Source organism: Nipponia nippon, unplaced genomic scaffold, assembly GCF_047370975.1.
Source record: "Nipponia nippon isolate SJK-2023a ecotype South Korea unplaced genomic scaffold, ASM4737097v1 scaffold_3, whole genome shotgun sequence".
Taxonomy (NCBI): domain Eukaryota; kingdom Metazoa; phylum Chordata; class Aves; order Pelecaniformes; family Threskiornithidae; genus Nipponia; species Nipponia nippon.
The window spans coordinates 121,900,076-121,923,061 of record NW_028262347.1 but is presented as its reverse complement, the minus strand read 5'-3'; the positions used below and the strand labels follow the sequence as shown (position 1 = coordinate 121,923,061).

Here is a 22,986-nt window from a genome sequence, read left to right as displayed (position 1 = left end):
AGGGTGGGCTGGTAACATCTTGACGCTTTCTGCTCTGGTGTCTCCTTTCTGCAGTCAAGGTCTGATTCTAGGAGGTGTCATGACAGTCAAAATGGAAGAACCTTCCTGAACAGACAGCATCCCCTCGGTTACTCTGCTGCTTCTCTTTATTCCCCTAAGGACTTCGGAAGATAAATAAGTTGCAAGTCTTCTAGGAAACTCTGTAGTTTTATGGTCTCAGACTGAAATAAGCACTCCAGGCTGCTGGGCCAAGTTTTAAATATATCTCATTTCTCCTACAAGCATAGCTGCAAAAAGCTTTCATGGTCCTGCCAGCAAGAATGACATATAAGTCTTATATTAAACACACAGATAATCCTAAAATTTCCTTATAGGAAGCTGAGCACAAGCTCGGAATTTAATTCCTACAAGGTGTGACACATAAAGGCAACAACCCCCCATTTTATATTCCTGCGCAGGGATACCCCCCCAGTGCAGCACACTCCTCCCTGCCTCAGGATTTTGGGATTCTCGGGTTATTCCAAGCTTGGGACCATCAGCTGTACCCAGACACTGCCCCTTCCTCTGATCAGCCTGGACAGGCTCTCAAGCACCTTCACTTTTGTACTATTTTGTACTGTGAATGGTCAAGCTCTAAATTTAAAAATCTGCTTTCTAAGACAAAAATAGCAGGCTGAAGACCATAACAGCTCTAGTAAGCAGAAAAGACAAAAATTCCACATTACAATACTTGTACACCACCCTGCTGAAACTGATATATATGGTTAAAAGTTAAAGATTTAGGTGACACATCCTAAGCCCTGACACAGCTGAAGAGCCCAGCAAGGAAATGGCTTGCACACAGACAACCAGCATAACTGCAAAAGAAGCATCACAGAAATCCAAGGCGATATCACAGCCTGTCTAAATATTATCATGCAAGTTTGAAGTGATATTGCCATAGAAAAAAAATAAAATCTTAAAAAACCCAACAGGGAGACAGCCCAAAAATAAAAAGGGTGAGAAGAGTGACAGAAGAACATCACCTGTTGGAGGTGTCGTCGTGGCCAGAGCAGATGTGGGTGTGGAGGAAGAAGAGCAAAAAGTGAGACATGTTGTTCAGGAGAAAGGTGCTGGGGCACGGACATGGGCCCACCTTGGGGCATAGGGTACCATGAGGGGGACCATGGTGAGAAGGGGAAGGGGAAACATGGCACAAGGAGTAAAAAGCCTTGTAGCATGCAGGCACCTTCTCTCGTTTCAGACCTCGAGGACTGTCACCCTCTGCTGAGGCAGGCTGTGCGTTTCCCTGGCTCTGCTCGCCCATGGAGAAGACCAGACCCCATCCTGGGAGCCACTACCTGCTCCCGCCAAGGGCATTGCCCAAAAACAGCATGAGAAATTCAGACCCACCTGGAGGAACGGATGCCGTGAAGCTGGCTTCGGTGGTGGCGGTGGCATCTGTTAGGGGAGGAAGAGAAAGAAGGCAGTGAGGACCCTGTGGATGAAGGGGCACGACCAGGTTTTCTTCTCCAGGCACTGGGGCTGTTGGTGCCACGCTGTCACGTGGGCGCTGGAGAGCTTGGGTGGTCTTCCATGGTGGGAGCAACAAAAGCCACAGTCTTGGAAGACATCTCCAACACATACCGAGTGGCGGCCAACAAGGGCCACTTTTGGACAGCAGACTGGAATTTAGGAAGGAAAAGCAAGGGTACCTGAGCACACAACACCAGCATCTTCCTGGTGGCCACAGTTGTGGACACCCCAGCCACGGTGGCTGCACTGAAAGAGGGAGGACTCCCTCCCTGTGCAGTGCACATCGTCCAGGTAGATGTTGCCAGTGCCTTCTCCAAAGTAGGCACTTGATGGTGCAGAAACAGCAAAGCCGCATCCCAGCTGCCTGCACACGACCTCGGCATCGCTCAGGTCCCAGCTGTCATCACAGACAGTGCCCCGGCTCCCGTACTGGTAAATCTCCACGCGCCCCTCGCACCGGTTCCTGCCGTTCACCAGGCTCAGGGAGGCACCTTGGAAAGGAGGAGAGAGGGAAAACCCTCTGGCACGCAGGCACCTTCTCTCGCCAGGGCATTGGCAATGCTCTGCGAGTTTCAGGCCAGCAGGACTGTCACCCTCTGCTGAGGCAGGCTGTGCGTTTCCCTGGCTCTGCTCGCCCATGGAGAAGACCAGACCCCATCCTGGGAGCCACTACCTGCTCCCGCCAAGGGCATTGCCCAAAAACAGCATGAGAAATTCAGACCCACCTGGAGGAACGGATGCCGTGAAGCTGGCTTCGGTGGTGGCGGTGGCATCTGTTAGGGGAGGAAGAGAAAGAAGGCAGTGAGGACCCTGTGGATGAAGGGGCACGACCAGGTTTTCTTCTCCAGGCACTGGGGCTGTTGGTGCCACGCTGTCACGTGGGCGCTGGAGAGCTTGGGTGGTCTTCCATGGTGGGAGCAACAAAAGCCACAATCTTGGAAGACATCTCCAACACATACCGAGTGGCGGCCAACAAGGGCCACTTTTGGACAGCAGACTGGAATTTAGGAAGGAAAAGCAAGGGTACCTGAGCACACAACACCAGCATCTTCATGGTGGCCACAGTTGTGGACTCCCCAGCCACGGTGGCTGCACTGAAAGAGGGAGGACTCCCTCCCTGTGCAGTGCACATCGTCCAGGTAGATGTTGCCAGTGCCTTGCCCAAAGTAGGCACTTGATGGTGCAGAAACAGCAAAGCCGCATCCCAGCTGCCTGCACACGACCTCGGCATCACTCAGGTCCCAGCTGTCATCACAGACAGTGCCCCGGCTCCCATACTGGTAAATCTCCACGCGCCCCTCGCACCGGTTCCTGCCGTTCACCAGGCTCAGGGAGGCACCTTGGAAAGGAGGAGAGAGGGAAAACATGGGAAAACCCTCTGGCACGCAGGCACCTTCTCTCGCCAGGGCATTGGCAATGCTCTGCGAGTTTCAGGCCAGCAGGACTGTCACCCTCTGCTGAGGCAGGCTGTGCGTTTCCCTGGCTCTGCTCGCCCATGGACAAGACCAGACCCCATCCTGGGAGCCACTACCTGCTCCCGCCAAGGGCATTGCCCAAAAACAGCATGAGAAATTCAGACCCACCTGGAGGAACGGATGCCGTGAAGCTGGCTTCGGTGGTGGCGGTGGCATCTGTTAGGGGAGGAAGAGAAAGAAGGCAGTGAGGACCCTGTGGATGAAGGGGCACGACCAGGTTTTCTTCTCCAGGCACTGGGGCTGTTGGTGCCACGCTGTCACGTGGGCGCTGGAGAGCTTGGGTGGTCTTCCATGGTGGGAGCAACAAAAGCCACAATCTTGGAAGACATCTCCAACACATACCGAGTGGCGGCCAACAAGGGCCACTTTTGGACAGCAGACTGGAATTTAGGAAGGAAAAGCAAGGGTACCTGAGCACACAACACCAGCATCTTCCTGGTGGCCACAGTTGTGGACGCCCCAGCCACGGTGGCTGCACTGAAAGAGGGAGGACTCCCTCCCTGTGCAGTGCACATCGTCCAGGTAGATGTTGCCAGTGCCTTGCCCAAAGTAGGCACTTGATGGTGCAGAAACAGCAAAGCCGCATCCCAGCTGCCTGCACACGACCTCGGCATCGCTCAGGTCCCAGCTGTCATCACAGACAGTGCCCCGGCTCCCGTACTGGTAAATCTCCACGCGCCCCTCGCACCGGTTACTGCCGTTCACCAGGCTCAGGGAGGCACCTTGGAAAGGAGGAGAGAGGGAAAACCCTCTGGCACGCAGGCACCTTCTCTCGCCGGGGCATTGGCAATGCTCTGCGAGTTTCAGGCCAGCAGGACTGTCACCCTCTGCTGAGGCAGGCTGTGCGTTTCCCTGGCTCTGCTCGCCCATGGACAAGACCAGACCCCATCCTGGGAGCCACTACCTGCTCCCGCCAAGGGCATTGCCCAAAAACAGCATGAGAAATTCAGACCCACCTGGAGGAACGGATGCCGTGAAGCTGGCTTCGGTGGTGGCGGTGGCATCTGTTAGGGGAGGAAGAGAAAGAAGGCAGTGAGGACCCTGTGGATGAAGGGGCACGACCAGGTTTTCTTCTCCAGGCACTGGGGCTGTTGGTGCCACGCTGTCACGTGGGCGCTGGAGAGCTTGGGTGGTCTTCCATGGTGGGAGCAACAAAAGCCACAATCTTGGAAGACATCTCCAACACATACCGAGTGGCGGCCAACAAGGGCCACTTTTGGACAGCAGACTGGAATTTAGGAAGGAAAAGCAAGGGTACCTGAGCACACAACACCAGCATCTTCCTGGTGGCCACAGTTGTGGACGCCCCAGCCACGGTGGCTGCACTGAAAGAGGGAGGACTCCCTCCCTGTGCAGTGCACATCGTCCAGGTAGATGTTGCCAGTGCCTTGCCCAAAGTAGGCACTTGATGGTGCAGAAACAGCAAAGCCGCATCCCAGCTGCCTGCACACGACCTCGGCATCGCTCAGGTCCCAGCTGTCATCACAGACAGTGCCCCGGCTCCCGTACTGGTAAATCTCCACGCGCCCCTCGCACCGGTTACTGCCATTCACCAGGCTCAGGGAGGCACCTTGGAAAGGAGGAGAGAGGGAAAACATGGGAAAACCCTCTGGCACGCAGGTACCTTCTCTCGCCGGGGCATTGGTAATGCTCTGCGAGTTTCAGGCCAGCAGGACTGTCACCCTCTGCTGAGGCAGGCTGTGCGTTTCCCTGGCTCTGCTCGCCCATGGAGAAGACCAGACCCCATCCTGGGAGCCACTACCTGCTCCCGCCAAGGGCATTGCCCAAAAACAGCATGAGAAATTCAGACCCACCTGGAGGAACGGATGCCGTGAAGCTGGCTTCGGTGGTGGCGGTGGCATCTGTTAGGGGAGGAAGAGAAAGAAGGCAGTGAGGACCCTGTGGATGAAGGGGCACGACCAGGTTTTCTTCTCCAGGCACTGGGGCTGTTGGTGCCACGCTGTCACGTGGGCGCTGGAGAGCTTGGGTGGTCTTCCATGGTGGGAGCAACAAAAGCCACAATCTTGGAAGACATCTCCAACACATACCGAGTGGCGGCCAACAAGGGCCACTTTTGGACAGCAGACTGGAATTTAGGAAGGAAAAGCAAGGGTACCTGAGCACACAACACCAGCATCTTCATGGTGGCCACAGTTGTGGACTCCCCAGCCACGGTGGCTGCACTGAAAGAGGGAGGACTCCCTCCCTGTGCAGTGCACATCGTCCAGGTAGATGTTGCCAGTGCCTTGCCCAAAGTAGGCACTTGATGGTGCAGAAACAGCAAAGCCGCATCCCAGCTGCCTGCACACGACCTCGGCATCACTCAGGTCCCAGCTGTCATCACAGACAGTGCCCCGGCTCCCATACTGGTAAATCTCCACGCGCCCCTCGCACCGGTTCCTGCCGTTCACCAGGCTCAGGGAGGCACCTTGGAAAGGAGGAGAGAGGGAAAACATGGGAAAACCCTCTGGCACGCAGGCACCTTCTCTCGCCGGGGCATTGGCAATGCTCTGCGAGTTTCAGGCCAGCAGGACTGTCACCCTCTGCTTTATTAGGCTGTGCACCAGGTCAGGGTCCCTCCAGCCTAGTCCCCACAGTCCACTCTTCCCCGGCTGTTTTGGGGATTTGGCTGTGGTGACCGTGGGATGGGGCAGTGCAGACCCGAATGGAGCAGGGAAGGTCAGAGGCTGAGGAAGTTCTCCAGATGTTTGGAGGGCAGATGCACCATGTGTAGGGATCTGCTAGGGTGTCTGTGGGCGCTGCCTGGGGGCAGCGATGCTTGGGGCATGGAGGCATTTGCAGAAAAACCATTTATACACCGTGTGTTTGGCTCATCCCCTGAGGGGGACCACTCATGTACCCCGTATATGTCATGGGCAGCGGGAAGCAGCAGTCCCGCACTAGGTAGGCACAGGCCAGCATGTCCCCCGCCTCTTCTCTCATGTTTGGTTGGGGCTTGCTGCAAGGCTGTGAATGAGCTGGGTGGGCATGAATTACTTGTTGTGTATGGCGATTCAGCAAGAGAGGTTGAATGCGCAGCTGCAAGGAAGAAGATGGAGTGAATGAAAGGGCAGTAAATGTGGCAGGCTTGTGGTAATGGACGTGGCAATGGCAATAGCAACGGCAATAGCTATGGCGATGGGCATGGAAGTGAAAGGCTGGAGCCCTAATGGGTGAAGAGACCATGGGGCTCTTTCCTGCCGTTCCTCCTCCAGACACCAGCCTGATGTGTTCCCAGTGCTGTCCCTTCTTCCTCACGCTGCAATCCCGCAATCCTGTTCTTTGCCAATGCACCGAGCATCCATACCTATGATCATGGACAGCCTGCTGTGCCCTCTGTGTGCAAAAACAGGGCTTTTGCATGACACGTGCTTCCAGCACCAGGCTGCAAAAACCCCCAACCTCGCTGCTCCGCTCCAGCTCTACCAAGAGAGGTAAGCATAGCTGCTCCCAAGGGAGGGCACCAAAACCCGCCTGGTGTCGTCTGTGGGAAAGCCGATGGTCTCTGCTGCCCATGCAGATTCACAGATGACACTAGCGTCCTCTACGTGTCACCTCCTGCCATGTCCTGCAGTTGTGCATGCCCCAGATGTTGTGCTTGCACATCTGGAGGGAGCGCTCATCACCATGGCACTGCTTGTTGTCCAGGAAGATGGGCCCAGAGCCAAGGCCAAAGTGCGCACTGCCTGGGGTGGCCATGGGCTGGCCGCAGCCCAGATGCCGACACACCATCTGGGCATCACTCAGGTCCCACGAGTCATCACACACCGTCCCTCAGCTGCTGCTGTTGTACAACTCCACGCGGCCCTCGCAGTCTTTCCTCCCACCAGACAGCCACAGGCGGGCTCATGGGGTGAGGCACATGGGTTAGGGTCCCTCCAGCCTGGCACTCTACAGTCCCCAGAGGGGCTCCTACAGCAGGGAGCCTGCACGGTTGCTGCAAGGCCAAGGATGGGTCTGGTGGGCACGAATTACCTGTTGAATACAGCCAGTGTGTGGTGGGCACTGAACATACGGATGCAAGTAAGAATTTGGTGTCAATGAAAAAGGCTCTGAATACAATCAGTACATGTCATGCACCCCAAATTAGCCTGTCTTCAAGGAGCCCCTGTCCTATGGCACTTCACATCATGCAGAGGTCTTTCATTCAATTGAAACGACCATTGTGACTTCTCTGTTTCGCACAGCCATCTGCTCCCTGGGCAGAAGCCACGTGCCTGTGGAGGTCTAACTTGCATTACGAAATATTTGATGCAGCATCTCTCTCTTTTTCCAGTCACATCCTAAATCCCAGAGCATGTCTAGGAAATAGCTATGTTACTACCTGTGCAGGAACTGGAGGGGGGAAGGCAGAACGATCTCCTGTCACAATTCCCCCAGTTGCAATGAGAGGAAATCCCAACCTGAACAGTTTCCTTCACCAGCAATGGCTACAGAGGTCCTGGCCCCAAGCCTCAGCCCCCCCAGTTTACCAGCTCTTCTCCATGCTCTGTTTGAATCCTCACTGTGGACTTGGGTGCTAGGAATGGCATAAGTGGAGTGGCCCAAGGATAGGAGACTCCCTCCAGTGCAATCACATCTGGGAAGGGAAATCAGAGGCACTAAGGAGATCAGTGAGTGACAGTGGAGCAGGTTACCTGGTGTGCTCCCCTCTGCTGTGGTAGTTATTGTTGCTGTGGTGGCTGTCTCTGATAGGGTGGTTGTCTCTGCTATGGTGGTTGTTGGCACTGTGGTGGTCATCTTGGCTATGGAGGTCATTGGCACTTTGGTGGTCATCTCCAGCAGGGAGGTTGTCTCTTCTATGGGTGTTGTTGGCACTGTGCTGGTTGTATCTACCAGGGTCATCATCTCCTCTGTGGGGTTTGTTAATGCTGTGGTGGTCATATCTGCTAGAGAGGTCATTGGTGTTGTGGCAGTTGTCTCCTCTATGAAGGTCGTCTCCGCTATGGAGGTTGTCTCTGGTGCTGAGTTTGTTGGCACTGTGGAGATCTTTCCTGTGAATACAGAAGAAAAACAGCACACACATGAGGACCGTGCTTGTGCAATAGGTACATCTGTATGTTAGCTACAAGCCCAGTTCCTCAAAAATGAAGTGAAATCATGACAAATTACTCTGATGGCATACTCCATCTTGACTGGGGTCAATGGAGAGAATGGAGGTGGGTAACAGCTAGTTGAAAATTTTTCTTGAAAGTGGTATTTCCAGATGGTGACAGCAGAGAAAGGTACTGATCCACATCCACTTGCTCCCAGCCACAGGACACCATGGCCCAGGCACGGCCGGAGGTTGGCCTCTACAGGCTCCTGCCATGGACCCAGGAACCATAAGGTTGCTGGCCACAGCAGGGCTTGGACATATCACCATCATGGACACCCTTCTGCAGAGGCTCTGGTCATCCCTGGGAGCAGCCTGGGCAGTGGTCTTGGGGTGGTGCTCGGTGCAAGGCCAGGAGTGGATCAGGCCAGCATGAATTACCTGTTGAATATGGCCAGTCTGTCGTAGGCACTGGAGCTACAAAGGCAAGCAAGAAATAAATGGCATTTAAAAAGACACTGAACATAGCACGCCTATGGTAATAAAGGTATCGGAGCAAGTTTTTTTGTTTTCTTCCAAGTGCAAAGCACTGATGTAGCTAGCATTTTCTGCTAGCATGAATTCAGCTCTCTATGCTCTTCCTCTGAGGGAAAGTGGAAAACTGCAATATATATAAAACACCTGAACAATCTGTTGTCAATCATGTCTCAGTTCACAACGATCTGTTGTTAATACAGGAGAAAATAACATACAAATGAACTACCTTTTCTTAAAAAGTAAGGGGAAAGTTAAATCAGAAAACAGCAAGGTGACAGAGTACTCAAAATGGATGGATATTTGTAAAGGAAAATAATATTAATGGACCTAAACTTGAAGGAAAACTTGAAAAATACAGAAAAAATGCAAAATGAGTTGTCAGCTATGGCAGTTTGCGTTGTGACTGTGAAATTATTATTGCCCATAATAAACGCATTAAGGTTGGAGATAAGAGGATGAGTTTCACCTAGCCCCCTTCCTCCCTGATGAACATTGCCTACCAGACATAGCTTTGCCTCTAATTTCAACTTGTTTCCTTGCTCTCCTTGTCACTGCTGAGTTATTAGACAGAAGGAAAGTTCTGCATATTGCAATGCATATCTGATCCTTGGGGTTTTTAGTTGCTTTGCATGGAGTGAGCAATCACACTTTGTATACTACCCTAGTGAGAAAAACATGAGTCCATGCTGGCTCTGTAGGGTCAGCGGAGTGAAAAGACAGGGTTGTTGGAAGATCAGACTCCGCTTCCTGAGAACAGGCCTTTTCAAAGGGAGTGTGCACTTCCACAGATAGATAGAAAACTCTTCATAATAAAGTAGAAAGAAAGATTAGACATATATCTGGTATAACTTTCCACCATATGTCTTGAATGAATGAAATGTTATCTCAGGAGGAGAATACCTGCATACTCCTATGCTGACACAAGTATACTGAGTGCAGTTTATAGCAAAAGTATTTAGAAAAGAAAAATGTGACAGCACCTGAACAGACAGCACCAGCATCTTCATAGTGGGCACAGTTGTGTGTCTTCCATCCATGGTGATTACAATGCGACAAGGAGACCTCATTTCCATTGCACTTCACATCATCCAGCAGGATGTCCCCTGAGCCTTGCCCAAAGAAAGCACTTCCTACAGCTGCCACAGCCTGGCCACATCCCAGCTGCCTGCACACAACCTGGACATCGGAAATGTCCCAGAGATCATCACAAACTGTCCCCCACCGTCCTTCGTAATAGAGCTCAACGCGACCTTCGCATCTGTGCCTTCCATTCACCAGCTGGAGATCGGTTGCTTTGGGAGAGATGGAATTGAGCACTCAGTCAGAAAAATAAACTGGAAGTGACCCTAAGAAATCATCTATTCTGTCCTCTTGCCCCCTCGTTTCTAGTAGGTGCTTGCCTAGCCCAATATTAAATGCCTGTGAGGACAGAGGTGATACATACGTTTCTTCTTCCTCTCCTCCAGATGTCAAAATCAGTTGCATATATTTTATGCAAAATTTCAGAAAATTTAGACAGCAGGCTGAGCACAAACACTTTCAACAAGAAAGGAAATTCTTTAATAATAAGAAAAATGTAATAGGAAAGCAAAGGAGAGAAAATAAATTTCAATATCTGAATGAAATGTAAGTAGAACTGTATTAAGAAAATACCACTTCGTTAATAGGAAGAAAATGGCATGTTTTAAGAATACATTTCATGTTTATGTATTTCTTTTATTCATTAAAGAACAAGGAGACCTTGCAATTTGCATAGAATCCTACTGAAATTTAGGACGTACAGAACAGCTTTCCTGCCCTCAACCTGTGTCTTACCAGAAGCATATATGTGTAGCACTTCTACATGATGTACAAAGCCTCTGCTGACCTGGGTGCAGGGGGGAAAGCACAGCAGTGGCTCAAGCAGAGCACTGAGGCTTCAAGGACACAGTAAGATGCAGCTTGGACAGTCAAGACCATGTCTTTTTCCTAAACATGCTCATGGGGCTGCTACAGTGCTGTCATATAAAAATTACCAAGCAGATAAATTGCAATTTACGAGATATTATGCACTACTGAAGGACAATAAGCAGTGCACTACTTCGTGTAAAATGATGTCAGAATTAGGCCAAATGAATCCTTCCCCAAAACTACAGGATTTTAGAGAAAACAAAAGCCATTCTTTATTTTTCTCCCTGGCTTATGCAATTTAACTAGAATTTCTCTTCTTCCTCTAAAATTTTTAGGAGAATTTTAAGGACCTAGAGTCTACCCATCACAACCAAATCTTGTAGTTTTTAAGAGTAATTCCACCCTTCCAAGGAAGAATTCCACTAAGTGTTCAACAAAATGGACAATGCTCTCAATGGGATTATAAACATTTCAATAGGAAGCCAGTGGTTTTATTTCTTATATGCCAGTAAAACGTTATTAGAGCTTGAAATAAAGAAATACCTAATAACCTATCACGTATACATCTGATTACTGCATTCATTCAGGTAAAGCCCATCTGCTTTCCAGTTTGAGTTAGCTTGTTTAGACATTCTGCAGTAGAACAGTATGAAAATCCTGATTTTAGAGATCTATTTTTGGTGAAGAAGTTTATTAAAGACTTTACCACTAAGTGTAAGTGAGCAAATAAATGTTGTAACTTAAGATACACAGTATTTACGCTTTGGAAATCAAAACATGCACTCTGCACTTGTTATACTTTGCATTTCTGCCAAATACCTGTTTAGCTTGTTATTAAACACTGAATAAGTCATCCAAAGCAAAAGAAATCTGAGAAGTTAACAGCTCCAGAATTTCTTCACTGCATCTAATCCTTTGCTGTTGGACTAGAAGAACGTCAAGACTGTTCAAACTAAATCTGTCCCTATTTGTATGCATTTAACTGGCAGTTCAAAGGGAGAAGCTACAAAAGTGCCTCTTGACTTATATTTGATTTGTTTCTTCAAATATCTGCTTGGACAGGCACATTTTTGAACCACACTCATAGGACTTTTGAGAGGTGAAACAGCAAACGTAGCAAAAAGTCAGAGTGGGATTAGGAAATGAAAGCTGATCTAAACCAGTTTTATTTGCTTTCATTCAGGGTCTGTCATCACTGTGAGAGCAAAACCATCAGCTGGGCATGTAATTAGATAGGTTGCGTCCTGCCTCACACTTTGGTGTCAAAAAGACAAGAGCTTGTGACTATACAAATACAGCACTTACTCTGATCAAAGCCAAGAGCAGAGAGAAGAACTGGAGCAGCAAGAGCAAGATGGTTTATCACCAGGCAGGCAGAGGACAGATGAAGAAAAATGGATGAGGTGGATGATCGCAATATAAATTATCATAGTGATGCTTAAATAACTAGTTAGAAAAATAATCTGCAATTATTCTAGGATATACATAGAACTATTTAGCTCAAAGTCACCTAAGTCACTTAGGAGATAGAAAATAATCATGTAAGGAAAAAGACAATGACAAAAAAAAAGTTGAACTAAAAGCGTTTCATGTCTTTCATTATTTTTAGATGTCCCTCGTTTATCCACAGTGCTAGATTATGAAAACTAACTTCTTGTTATATCTCATTAAATTGTAGAGAAGATCAAGAAGAATCAAATAATACAAGAAATATTAAATATATACCATAGGTATGTGTACTTATATTCTGGAATAAATATACATTTAAAATAAATAAATAAATTCTTCCATAATTCTTAGATCAAATTTCTGGAACTGGAAGAATGACTCATTCATAACATACTCACAGACACAATTATCACAATGATACAAAGCACTACCCTGTGAGAGCAAAATGAACTCCACTAAATGGTTTAAATCATTCTTATAATTTACTATGATGATTAGTTCATAATTTTAGTAGAACAAAACTGTGCTATCTCTTTCATCCGATTTCCCCTTTAATCTTTTGCCCAAACCGATACCAGCATGAATGTGATTTCTATTTGCGGAATCAACAGAGAGGACCCGAAACTGTCTTTATATTTTTTTTTATGTGCCCTGGAACAAATCTAAATGCTTTACCTGATCTGGCCTCCAGAACTGCTGGACCTAACAAGAGTAGCCATGTCAAAATCATAGTGGTTCCCATCTCATCAAGTGCTGTTGATAGAAATGACTGTCAGAATATATAGTCTCTATTTCTGAAGGGGAGTGGCTCTATAGGTTTCTCTTTCTGCAGGAGAACAATAAAACAATCACAGTCCTATAATCTGAAATAAAAATATGTTTGATTTGTTATTCAAGATTTTGTAACTTCCTGGGTTTTGCAGAAAGATAATATCTCAAGAAAAACATTTTCCACTGCCTGGAAGGAAATATTTGTGCTACTATAGGTTTCATAATCATCTCATTGTACAAAGAAAATGAGCACCTACCCAAAGATACCTTTCAATTCTGGCTGATGAATTTCAGGATTTTTCTTTTATGGGGAGATTCCTTGGCAGGTCTGGGGAAGGTAGTGGAATCTTGAAATGTAAATGGGTTTCCTCCAGTAAAATAATAAAAGAGCTTCATAACTTGATTCCAACTAGTGAGGCAAGTCTCCCTGGGGAGCCATTAATTTCTTACAGGTTTGGCATACTCAGATAAAATAAGGTAAGATGTGGTGGCCCTGTTGAATATGATTGGAGGGATCTCTGAACATAGCCCACCAGAACTGTGGCTGTTGCTGAATGCACATGAAGATAATTGAGAGACACTTAATCAAGACAGTTGCATCCTATCAAAATTGCTAGCTCCACCACACCATCAATTCCTCTGCCATCAGCAGCAGAGCCAACAACAAGAAGGTTAAGGTAGGAGGTGGCTGCAGCCTCTTGGTGGATGCAGGAACCACTGGAGAGGCAATGTGGTGGAGAGGTGAGGAAAGGAAAGGAGGCAATCAGGCTGAGCTACCAGTCCAGGACCTGGGGAAAGAGAGTTGGAGTGGCAGCAAGAGGACCTGACTCAAGAGAAGCGTGAAATATTGCTTCCTAGTTTCCTTGCTTAAGAGCCACAGCCGTAAGCGGAGGGGAGCTCGTACCATAGTAAGTGATAACTTTGCCTCAACATGCGGGTAATTTGCTCCAGATAATTAAGGAGAGAGACTGAGCCAAGCCTTGTAAGCAAATTACTATGAGATACCTGAAGAACCTTGCGGCTGAAGTCAACACCTCCATTTGTTTTTAGTACTTTTAAATTCAAGTGAAAACTCTATTCACTTAGAGACTGTTCGATTGCAAGAAAGTGTCAACAGAATCAGGGCCAGCTGATAACTTTTTGTGAAAACTGTGCAGAAAAAACAGTGGATTTCATGCATAGTTAAGGAAATTACATAGGCTGGAAGTTAAGTTTATTCTAAAATTTCCTTTGATCGTTTATACCATCAAATGGGGAGAAGAATGTTCAGATTTCTATTAAGAATCTTTCTTAATATATTTCTTGTTTAATTTTGCATAGTGACAATTACAGCTGCGTCACACGTCGAAGAATAAATCCAAAGCTTTTCCACAACATGAAATAATGCTTAATTCTCATTCATTATTCTCAAAGTGGTTGCTCTCCTGTGTTTCTGTGTTTTAACCACTTAACGAGAAAAGGCTGATAACCATCCCAGCACTGAAGAGCCTGGATATTGTTCTTCATCTGATTCATGGCTTGGATGGCGTTATCAGGAGTTAACATCTGTGGCACAATTGTTGCCATATACAAATTTATTGCCTCCAGGAGCAGTCATCAAGGACGAAGACTGAAGTCCAGGAGCCCAAGGGAATAATTACTTAGAAGGTCTTTCCACAAAGGCCAGCATTATTGGAATGGAAGAAGGAAGTGCAAAACAGAAGAGGCCAAAGATAATGTTGGAAGCCTTGAAAGTGAACATTGAGAAGGGTAAATATGTTTCTTCTTTATACAAACAACCACATTCACACATGAATGAGGAAATGTACGCAACACCTGGTATTCGCTATTCATATTCTTCTGATTTTGACATCTTGGCAAGAAGCAGAAAAAATTCAGTATATTTGACTGACCAATCAAACACTGCAACCAGTGATGCAAGAGTAAGTGATGGATAGCGATTCTTCTCCAAACTCTTGTAATAACTGAAAAGGGTGGGGAGGTAGGGGAACATGAAAGTGATTTCCAGATAGTTCAAGTGAAAAAAAATATATCCAACCATCCAGGTAAATGAAAAACACTGATTAATTAATTCTTCACTACATTCTTTACTAATTAATTCTTTACTACAAACTTCAAAGACCTAGGTATTTCTAGAGATCTTAATCATCAGACAATCTCTGCAGAGTAAGAATAGATAAATGTTATGTCCTGATTAATTTGAACTAATTAATTAATACAAATACCATACAGCACGTGTTTTCACTCTTCCCGTTGGCTAGGCAAGTCTCTTGCAGTAATACATTTTTGCTCTCTAGGAGAGCACTTCTTCTGGCAGCTTGAAGTGTTTCTCAGCACATTACTCTGTGAAAGAAGCTCCACTGAGCTTTGAAAACACTTTTTCTTCTACTGATTATTGTTAGGAGACTTTTCCAGACATACTGCCTTTTGTGAGGTCCAAATGACAACCACTGAAAGGACACAGAAGATTAATCAGCTTTCATCCATGACTATAAGAAAGTATCTAGACTGGAATGAGGGTATCCACAGACTTCTGGACAAAGAAACGATAGTCTGAATCCATGCATTAAGATGCAATGAGGAAGCTTAGTCTAATTTATTGGGTTCCTTGATGGCTTCTTGGGCTTTGTTGCATGTGTCATGTGAAGCATGGCATTGTAAATCAGTTTGCATTTGTTTAATGGTGAGGATGCAAGTGGATCAGAACTGTCTGCCACTGAGTCAAATCCACTGGATTTACTGGTAGAAGCTTTACTGAATGTGGTGGGGCAGGAGGTGGGAAGGAAGAAGGTTCTTGGCAGAGACACCATTCACCAGGCATATGTACTTTAGAGCATGGCCGTTTCCTCATCACCAAATCCAGTTTTCTCGAATCCTGCATTTCTATAATACTTGAGGATCAAGAAAGGTGGCAGGAACCAAGGAGGATGATTCTGAGCCACCAACTACTTGAAGAGTTTAACAGTGTTTTCTACAGCAACATTTAATATGGAAACCACTGAACTAGGTACTTCACCCCATGCAACACTACAGGCTTGGGGAGGAGTGGTTGAAGAGCTGCCTGGCTGAAAAGGACCTGGGGGTGCTGGTTGACAGCCACCTGAACATGAGCCAGCAGTGTGCTCAGGTGGCCAAGAGGGCCAGTGGCATCTGGGCTTGTATCAGGAATAGTGTGGCCAGCAGGACCAGGGCGGTGAGAGTGCCCCTGTACTCGGCACTGGTGAGGCTGCACCTCGAATCCTGTGTTCAGCTTTGGGCCCCTCACTTCAAGAAGGACATCGAGGTCCTCTTTCACAGCTGGCTAGAAAACAGGAAGGTCTGAAGAGAAGCATTTCTCAATCAAATACCAGTGACTTTTCCACCTGTAGTAAGTGGCTTCTTCGAAACAGATTCTTCCTTTATTGTTTTTATTTTGTTTTCATGTGGGGACAGGGGACAGGTCACACTTCCTTATGGCAACTTACGTAGGTTCTCTCTGCCCGCCCCATTGCAGGGCTAGAAATGCGTAAGAACAAGAGCACAAGCATTGCTTGGTTAAGTCACTTTGTCAGAAATGTTATCCAACCTGATAATGCATTAGCTGGGAGTTCAGACACATAGGCAGTACGTTTGCAAGTACACAAAACGAAATATTGCTCAAAAAACATTTTCTTTCCTGCTTTTTTTAATTGCACATTTACATAACAGATTTGATTATATTTGTCCTCTATTCAAAATCTTATAAAGGGACTACATTTTCTCAGAGTAACACGTAACTGTGAAGAAACATACCCCCCAAAATAAGGAATGCTGTACAGGAGCAATTCCTTATGTGCAGCTCCTGTGCATTTTTGCTTATGGCTCATTACTGAGATATTTTTAATGCAAAGAAATGTATTTCTTGGACTACTTTCCAGAGTATCTCATGGTGCCACACAGCTGTTTTATCTGCATATCAGCAATGGCAAAATAAGTCAGTTCTTCTTTCTCAAGTTACCAAATCAGTCTTCTCAGACAGACACTCAACCAGGAGCTCAATTGAGATGCTCTGACATGTCCAGCATTGAAGATGGTAGCTTATTTGGATGCTGGGATGGAAGAATCAACCTTTTTTTAGACCCTAGGTGTATGTGGACGTGAGGATTTTAAAGCCAGGCTCCTTTATAAGTTCAGTTCATGGTAACACCAGGTTTTACCTTAGTACAGTGCATTCTTCAAACAAGATCTGAATGGCGGAATAGTCAAGTAAGAGTTACTCTCTATGCAGATTACAAAACCAAATCATGAAGCAGATGGCTGGTGAAAATATCCGTCCACCTGCAAGTCTTGGGTTGCCTCTCACATTATCTGGTATGGGATGGGTTCCTGCAGTTTACGCTTCAAAAGAAATCCTCCCACAGCGAGAACAGCAGCCACCAGCACCACGACGGTCACAGCCAGAGGAACATGGGAGCTGGCAGCAGGCGCTGAGCTCTAAGAGTCCCCTTTCGCCTGGATGTCAGAGGCCAGCTCTGTGCATAAAACAGAAAGAGAGAGGCTTACATTTGTTTTCCTGAGCTAGTTAATCTCAAAGGTAATTAGGCAAAGAGGACTTGAATTAAAATGTTGCAATCTCGATCTGATCAGAAACCAAAGTGCTTTACTGAACATTGTTTCACAAATGATCCTGTGGCCATGCCAAGCAAGTAAAGATTACAGCAAGAAATTAAAGAGCAACTAAGAATTTGCAACGATTACACTCTAAGACCATAAGATGCTGTTTTCTGACAGTGGAAACAGCAGCTACAGGACACTGGGAAACAACATTTCCAAGGGGACCTGGAGATTGGTTGCTAATAAATAAGAGACATGCCAATCAGGCACAAACGGCTTTGAAAAATTAACATAAATCCTGCAGGGAGATGAGTTGCATCTCATCCCGCTTCCCACAGAACTTAATCAATTGCCATTTGATGTGTGCAGAACAAACAATGGGTCTGAACTAGGATAGAAAGGAAATAGCTTGTAAGCATTATAAAACAATTTTATAAAAATTAATTAAAAAAAGATCCCCATAAGAATTATAGCAGACTTATGAATGAACCAGCAAAGGCATATTTCAGAGCTGGATTTCATGTCTGAACTGACATGCAAACATACAGTAATACAGACAGTCTTCTGTTATTTAAGATATTTAAACTTACCAGTGTTCCTGTTCTCAGCGTGAACTTCCCGAAGTTGAATAGGTCCAACAACAACATTAACTTTTTCCTGGGAAGAACCTGCTTTCCTCTTGAACCTACTAACACAGCCTTGATAGCAGCGGGAAAAGTAGTCGTTTTGCCTGCACACCACCAGCTCACACTGCAGGTAAACTGACGGGTATCGATTAACAAATGAAAACGCATTAAATGCAAACCGAGCAACATCGTGGTATGGTGAATAGTAAGGAGAGTAGGTAGGATCCTTAACACACCTGGAAAGATATAAAATCAACAGATTAGCTATTGTGAATAGAAACACTGTATCTCTGTGCAATATGTTTTGAGTTTAAATATAGAACCAGAAGGTAAGAGTATAAGAGAGCTCAAAAGGATAAAAAACTGTGTGTTTTTAGCAAGAAGACAAATTAAGAGACAAAAATAAGTAAGAGTGGCAGTGATTTCTTCCACAATAATGTGTACAGCACAGAAGTTTCATAGCTCAACAAGGTTCATGTAAACATGAATAGCTGAAAAATGACTAGTGGCTCTGCTGGTTTTTGTGTTTCAGGTGAGGACCTGTTTTGCAAAGAGGCCCTTGCAAGTTGTTGTGGAAGCAGAAAGGGCCCTTTCTACTCTGGAAGGACAAAACTAATTCTAATATACATCTTCTCTGGGCAATAAATATGCTCTTTAGTCCTTTGATGTTTGTAGAGTACTTTGCTTGAGGAATCTCGACACCTGACAGGGATCGCCAGATGTTTCACAGAGCAAGATGCTACATTAACTTTCCTGTCAATGAGTTTCACTTCCTGACAATTACTAGCCTTGGAAGTTACCTAACTTAGATCCTTGTCATTCTGATTTAATTTAACCACCATGAAAAAAGATCACAATAATTCACCCACAATCGTTACCCCAGAATATTTCAAAGTTGTCATTAATTATCTTTGTATCTCAAAAAAATTCCATTGTGCTCATTTCCTTAATAAAGACCTCAAGGATTTTAAGTCCTCTCATTCTTAGTTTATTTTATACTGCAGTGATATCCCAACACACCTGATACTTATAGATGGATGTTATTGATTTTAGATTCAGTAAATATATTTGCTTTTGACACAGTTCCTTGCCACATGAATAAAAATTAACTGGAAAATGACCAGAATCTATTTGCCCCATCTCCATGGTGAGTGTCCTGCTCACAAAGGTAGACAGTCCTTCTGTGTCCTGCTTAATGAATATGTATTTTTATAGATAAAATAAAAAGAAACCCCAACAAGAGGAAAACCTCCTTAAGATTCACATAAAGTGTAAAAGGGAGGACATTCACCCAGCAGGCAGGAGGCACTGTGTCACTTCGTTAGCCTGTCACAAGTCTGACTTCCAGCTTAGCGGAAGGTTAATACACTGCTAAAGTTACTGTTGCGAACTCTCTCCCGGGAGGCATTGACAGCCCTACATTTCATGAATCTATTTCAGAAACAAATTCAGACCTGAGTTTCTACACTGCACCCTTGAGTGAAATCTCAGTGCTTGACTGCAACTTCTGAATGGCATTTCTTTGTCGTATTATATGTTATTCAAGCTTTGCTAAAAAGTCTTTCTTAGAAGTATGCTTGTATTAAGAATTGCAACCAATGTACACTGGCCCTAAATGACCTCTTTCATAAGTGAAGCGCTTTCAGAACTATGCATAGAGATATAGCTTTTAAATAATTCTTTAGAAATTTCTTACCCCCTTCTGATCAATTCATAGGTCAGTGTTCTAAAATTTCTAGGATCAGGTGATGCCACGCATGTGTCCACAAAGACCACCAGATTTGGGTCAGAGCTGTGAAGAGAAGCTTGAAGGAACAAATTCTGATTCAGGTCAACATAGTATGGGAAGTCATGCACTGGCCACAGGAAAGATGAGGAATTGTAGAATGTCAAGTTCACATCGTATCTGCCATACTGGGTTTCACTGACATTAATGATGTCATCAGCAATGTACATTACTTGTACCCAGGTGTTCTGGAGCATTTTGCAGTTGATGTGCAAGTGAAGGTCCTTTTGCCTCTTGATGATGGAACCAGGTGCAGGCACTTTTATCACATTGGAGTAGGTGATCGTTTCATTGTTGCCCTATTTGACACATTAGATGAGTACAAAATTATCACATGTAGTCATGGTCACAACCTATACTATAAACTCCTTTATGTGCCAGGTCCTAGTATTAGTCAGAAAGAACATGTCATACTCAAAAGTCCCAAGCATCCCAGATGGGATTGTTCACTTAAGTCTCTTCTGTATTTTGTTCTCTAGACCACCATTCTGAAATAGATACAGGGATTACCTAAAGCCTGGAAGGATAAGTAGGAATGTTTAACAAACCTTAGCCTCCAGAAACACATGCTTCTTTTTTGCGTTTTGAATACCTGTCTGCTACAACATCCTTTGCGATTCATGACAATTTTCCAAATGTCCATTTAGTTTCCATGCCCAGACTTAGAGGGTTCTCCAAAATATGTTGACACCAACCTGTCTACGTGTACCACAGCCATTGTATGGAACGTTGAATATAACCTCAGTTGATGTAATTGTTGGTCTACAATAAGAGTCAGACAAGCTGATGTTCCACACTGAGTAGCCTTGTGACTGGAGATAGTGTCTGTTTACAGCTGCGCGCATGTAGGTTGGTAAGCACGCAAGGGCTAGGGAAGAAAATATGAATTATTACTGAATTCAGGTACTTGATAATACTTGCATGTTACATCTTCAACAAATGCAATAGCTGCTACCATTTAGCGGAGAGAATTCATAAGCCAAACCACTTATTTTTACACTTTAGATTTAAATATGAATAAACAATGGCCTCTGACAAACTTCAGCTGACCTTCAGTTACTCTCCTGACAAAAATATGTAGCTTACAACAGGCTTTTGCTGAGACCTTGAGCCTGTATCACCACTCACAGAAATGCTAAGAATTGGGAGTTTTTCCTGCATAAGAATCCAAAAGCTATTGTGGAAGGTGTAGAGCTAAACGTGCACACTGGAAACACTACTTGGGTGGGAGGGGATCCTGAAACCATCTCCATGACGGTTCACTGAGTGAACATGAAAAGCAATGATCCCAGGGAGAGTTTGGCCTTCGGTAGAGAGAGATAACTGATGACAGGGACGTACTAGCAACACACAGCCTCTTGAAAGGCAGTTAAGAAGACAATAGAGCCAAATGTGATGGCCATTGTTTGTGCTTGGGGAGGTTGTGAGTGCACATTAGATAAACTTTCCCACTGGGACTGCAGGACAGTACTGGAACAGGTCACCCAGAGAAGTTGTGGCTTTGAAGATTTCATCCTTTGAACATTTCTAGAGGCTCAGCTGGACAAATGCATAATGGACCTGACCTAGTGTGGGCAATAGCTCTCCTTTGAATAGCTGAACTAGGAAGCCTCCAAAGGTCCTTTCTAACCAATATTTCTATGATTCTATGAAAATCTGTCCACAAAGGTAGGAAAATATATATGAATAACGATGTGATAAAAAGAAATATGGATTTAGACTGGCCATCATAGAAAACATCTAAAGACAATTAATTTGATACTTGATTTTTTTAAAATGAAAGAATAATTATTGTCTGAAAATGATGTGTCAATAACCAGTTATGAAATACAAGTAAGAATGTCATCTATGTGGGATTTCTTCAACAACATTAGCAAATACTTATTTAGCACATAAAATCAGGGTATAAAAGCTTCTGAGCAAAGAAAACATTACAAAGAGAATGGAAACTTACTGGTGTTCTGGTCTGCTGGGAAGGACTGATACTCAGCATGAAACCCTCTACTGGAATATCTGGAGTCACTGTGAAATCTGACAGTCATGAAGTTTGAAGATGATGTGTACATGAGATCAGAACTAGAACAAATTCTTCCAAGCACAGGAGAAGTATTGGGTGGCCCATCATAGATCTCAATATAGTCATTCTGACATCCGCCTTGCAACCTGAGGAAGAAACATGAGTATATCATAAAATGCATTTGGTAAACTTCAGTTTTTAAGTTCTGAACAAACAATAAATTAAGATACTGCACTCACACAATTCCCGTGTAATATTTATAATTCACTTATAAGCATGGGAAACGTGCTTGGGAACTGTGGTTGCAGTTGAGATTATGAACCCATTTATTGCCCAAGCAGGGAGCAGTTTACTTACTGAACGCTTCCAAATGTAAGCGCAATGCGGAAATTATTCATTACTTGTATTTGCCACAAACAATCTGCATTATCTGGATAATTTAAAGGATACGAAGGACTCTGAATTGTTCCAGAGGAATTAAAAAGTAAGCCACCACAAATATATTTTCTAGCTGGAAAAAAAAAAAAAAGAAAAAAAGATATAGATGTGATTCATTTAGATTTACTGCTGATCAACTGAAAATACATTTTGTGTGTCCAAGCCATAACAACAGGAGATTAAATCTCCAGAGAAACCGAATGGTTGAGCTCTTCTCACTCAGGCTACAATTGTGACGATCTCTTCAGAGAACTCAGACTTCGCCTTGCTATTTTGCATTTGGTAGGCTTAAGGCAAACATGTGTATGAGAGAAAGCAAGAGGTGCTGGCCCAAATAAAATAAAATCTAGGGAAGAAAGAAAAGAACATTTCCTACAAAATCAACACAGTCTGAAATCCACTGCAAGCGAAGAATCGGACAGAGGAACAGTATGTAGGATTTAAGCAGTAAGTAAAAATAATGACGTTTTGCAAAAGTATTACACTGTGCAAGTGACACAACTCCAGCTTATAAACTAGTAACTAATACACCTCAAAAGTAATGCATCTGAAAGATGAAAAAAGAAGACGCACCTGGAGTAGTTGATGGTGGAGTGGGAAAACTGGTCGCGTTTGCGGCATCTGTCAGGGGAGGAAGAGAAAGAAGGCAGTGAGGACCCTGTGGATGAAGGGGCACGACCAGGTTTTCTTCTCCAGGCACTGGGGCTGTTGGTGTCACGCTGTCACGTGGGCGCTGGAGAGCTCGGGGGTCTCAGCAGGCTGGTCTTCCATGGTGGGAGCAACAAAAGCCACAATCTTGGAAGACATCTCCAACACATACCGAGTGGCGGCCAACAAGGGCCACTTTTGGACAGCAGACTGGAATTTAGGAAGGA

At 45.2% G+C, this 22,986-nt stretch overlaps 2 protein-coding genes across 2 annotated transcripts in view; both read right to left on the bottom strand.

Annotated features, from left to right (window-relative positions):
* The window catches only part of LOC104022115 (scavenger receptor cysteine-rich domain-containing protein DMBT1), a 78,836-nt gene that overhangs the window by 44,992 nt on the left and 10,858 nt on the right, over nucleotides 1–22,986 (bottom strand). Inside the window, 9 exon segments of the mRNA XM_087766051.1 lie at nucleotides 1,338–1,340; nucleotides 1,695–2,006; nucleotides 2,543–2,891; nucleotides 3,333–3,739; nucleotides 4,213–4,642; nucleotides 5,063–5,418; nucleotides 7,628–7,984; nucleotides 8,467–8,502; nucleotides 9,543–9,854. Of these exon segments, the coding sequence (XP_087622177.1) occupies nucleotides 1,338–1,340; nucleotides 1,695–2,006; nucleotides 2,543–2,891; nucleotides 3,333–3,739; nucleotides 4,213–4,642; nucleotides 5,063–5,418; nucleotides 7,628–7,984; nucleotides 8,467–8,502; nucleotides 9,543–9,854 (2,562 nt within the window).
* LOC148054883 (scavenger receptor cysteine-rich domain-containing protein DMBT1-like) lies at nucleotides 17,125–22,918 on the bottom strand. The gene is made up of 8 exons (XM_087763989.1): nucleotides 22,830–22,918; nucleotides 22,685–22,732; nucleotides 22,031–22,180; nucleotides 21,611–21,819; nucleotides 20,352–20,524; nucleotides 19,567–19,955; nucleotides 17,835–18,106; nucleotides 17,125–17,162 (listed from the first exon to the last, which is right to left on the bottom strand). Exons 1-8 carry the CDS (start codon nucleotides 22,916–22,918, stop codon nucleotides 17,125–17,127), a joined length of 1,368 nt encoding a protein of 455 aa, XP_087620115.1.

What these genes read in the sequence shown, in the direction of transcription:
- LOC148054883 (XM_087763989.1), bottom strand. Translation starts at nt 22,918, where the DNA reads ATGTCTTCCAAGATTGTGGCTTTTGTTGCTCCCACCATGGAAGACCAG. An exon ending in GCTGTGGTACACGTAGACAG is followed by an intron (nt 19,956 to 20,351) that starts GTTGGTGTCAAC and finishes TGTGTCAAATAG; the next exon opens with GGCAACAATGAAACGATCAC. An exon ending in TATGAATTGATCAGAAGGGG is followed by an intron (nt 18,107 to 19,566) that starts GTAAGAAATTTC and finishes ATATCTTTCCAG; the next exon opens with GTGTGTTAAGGATCCTACCT.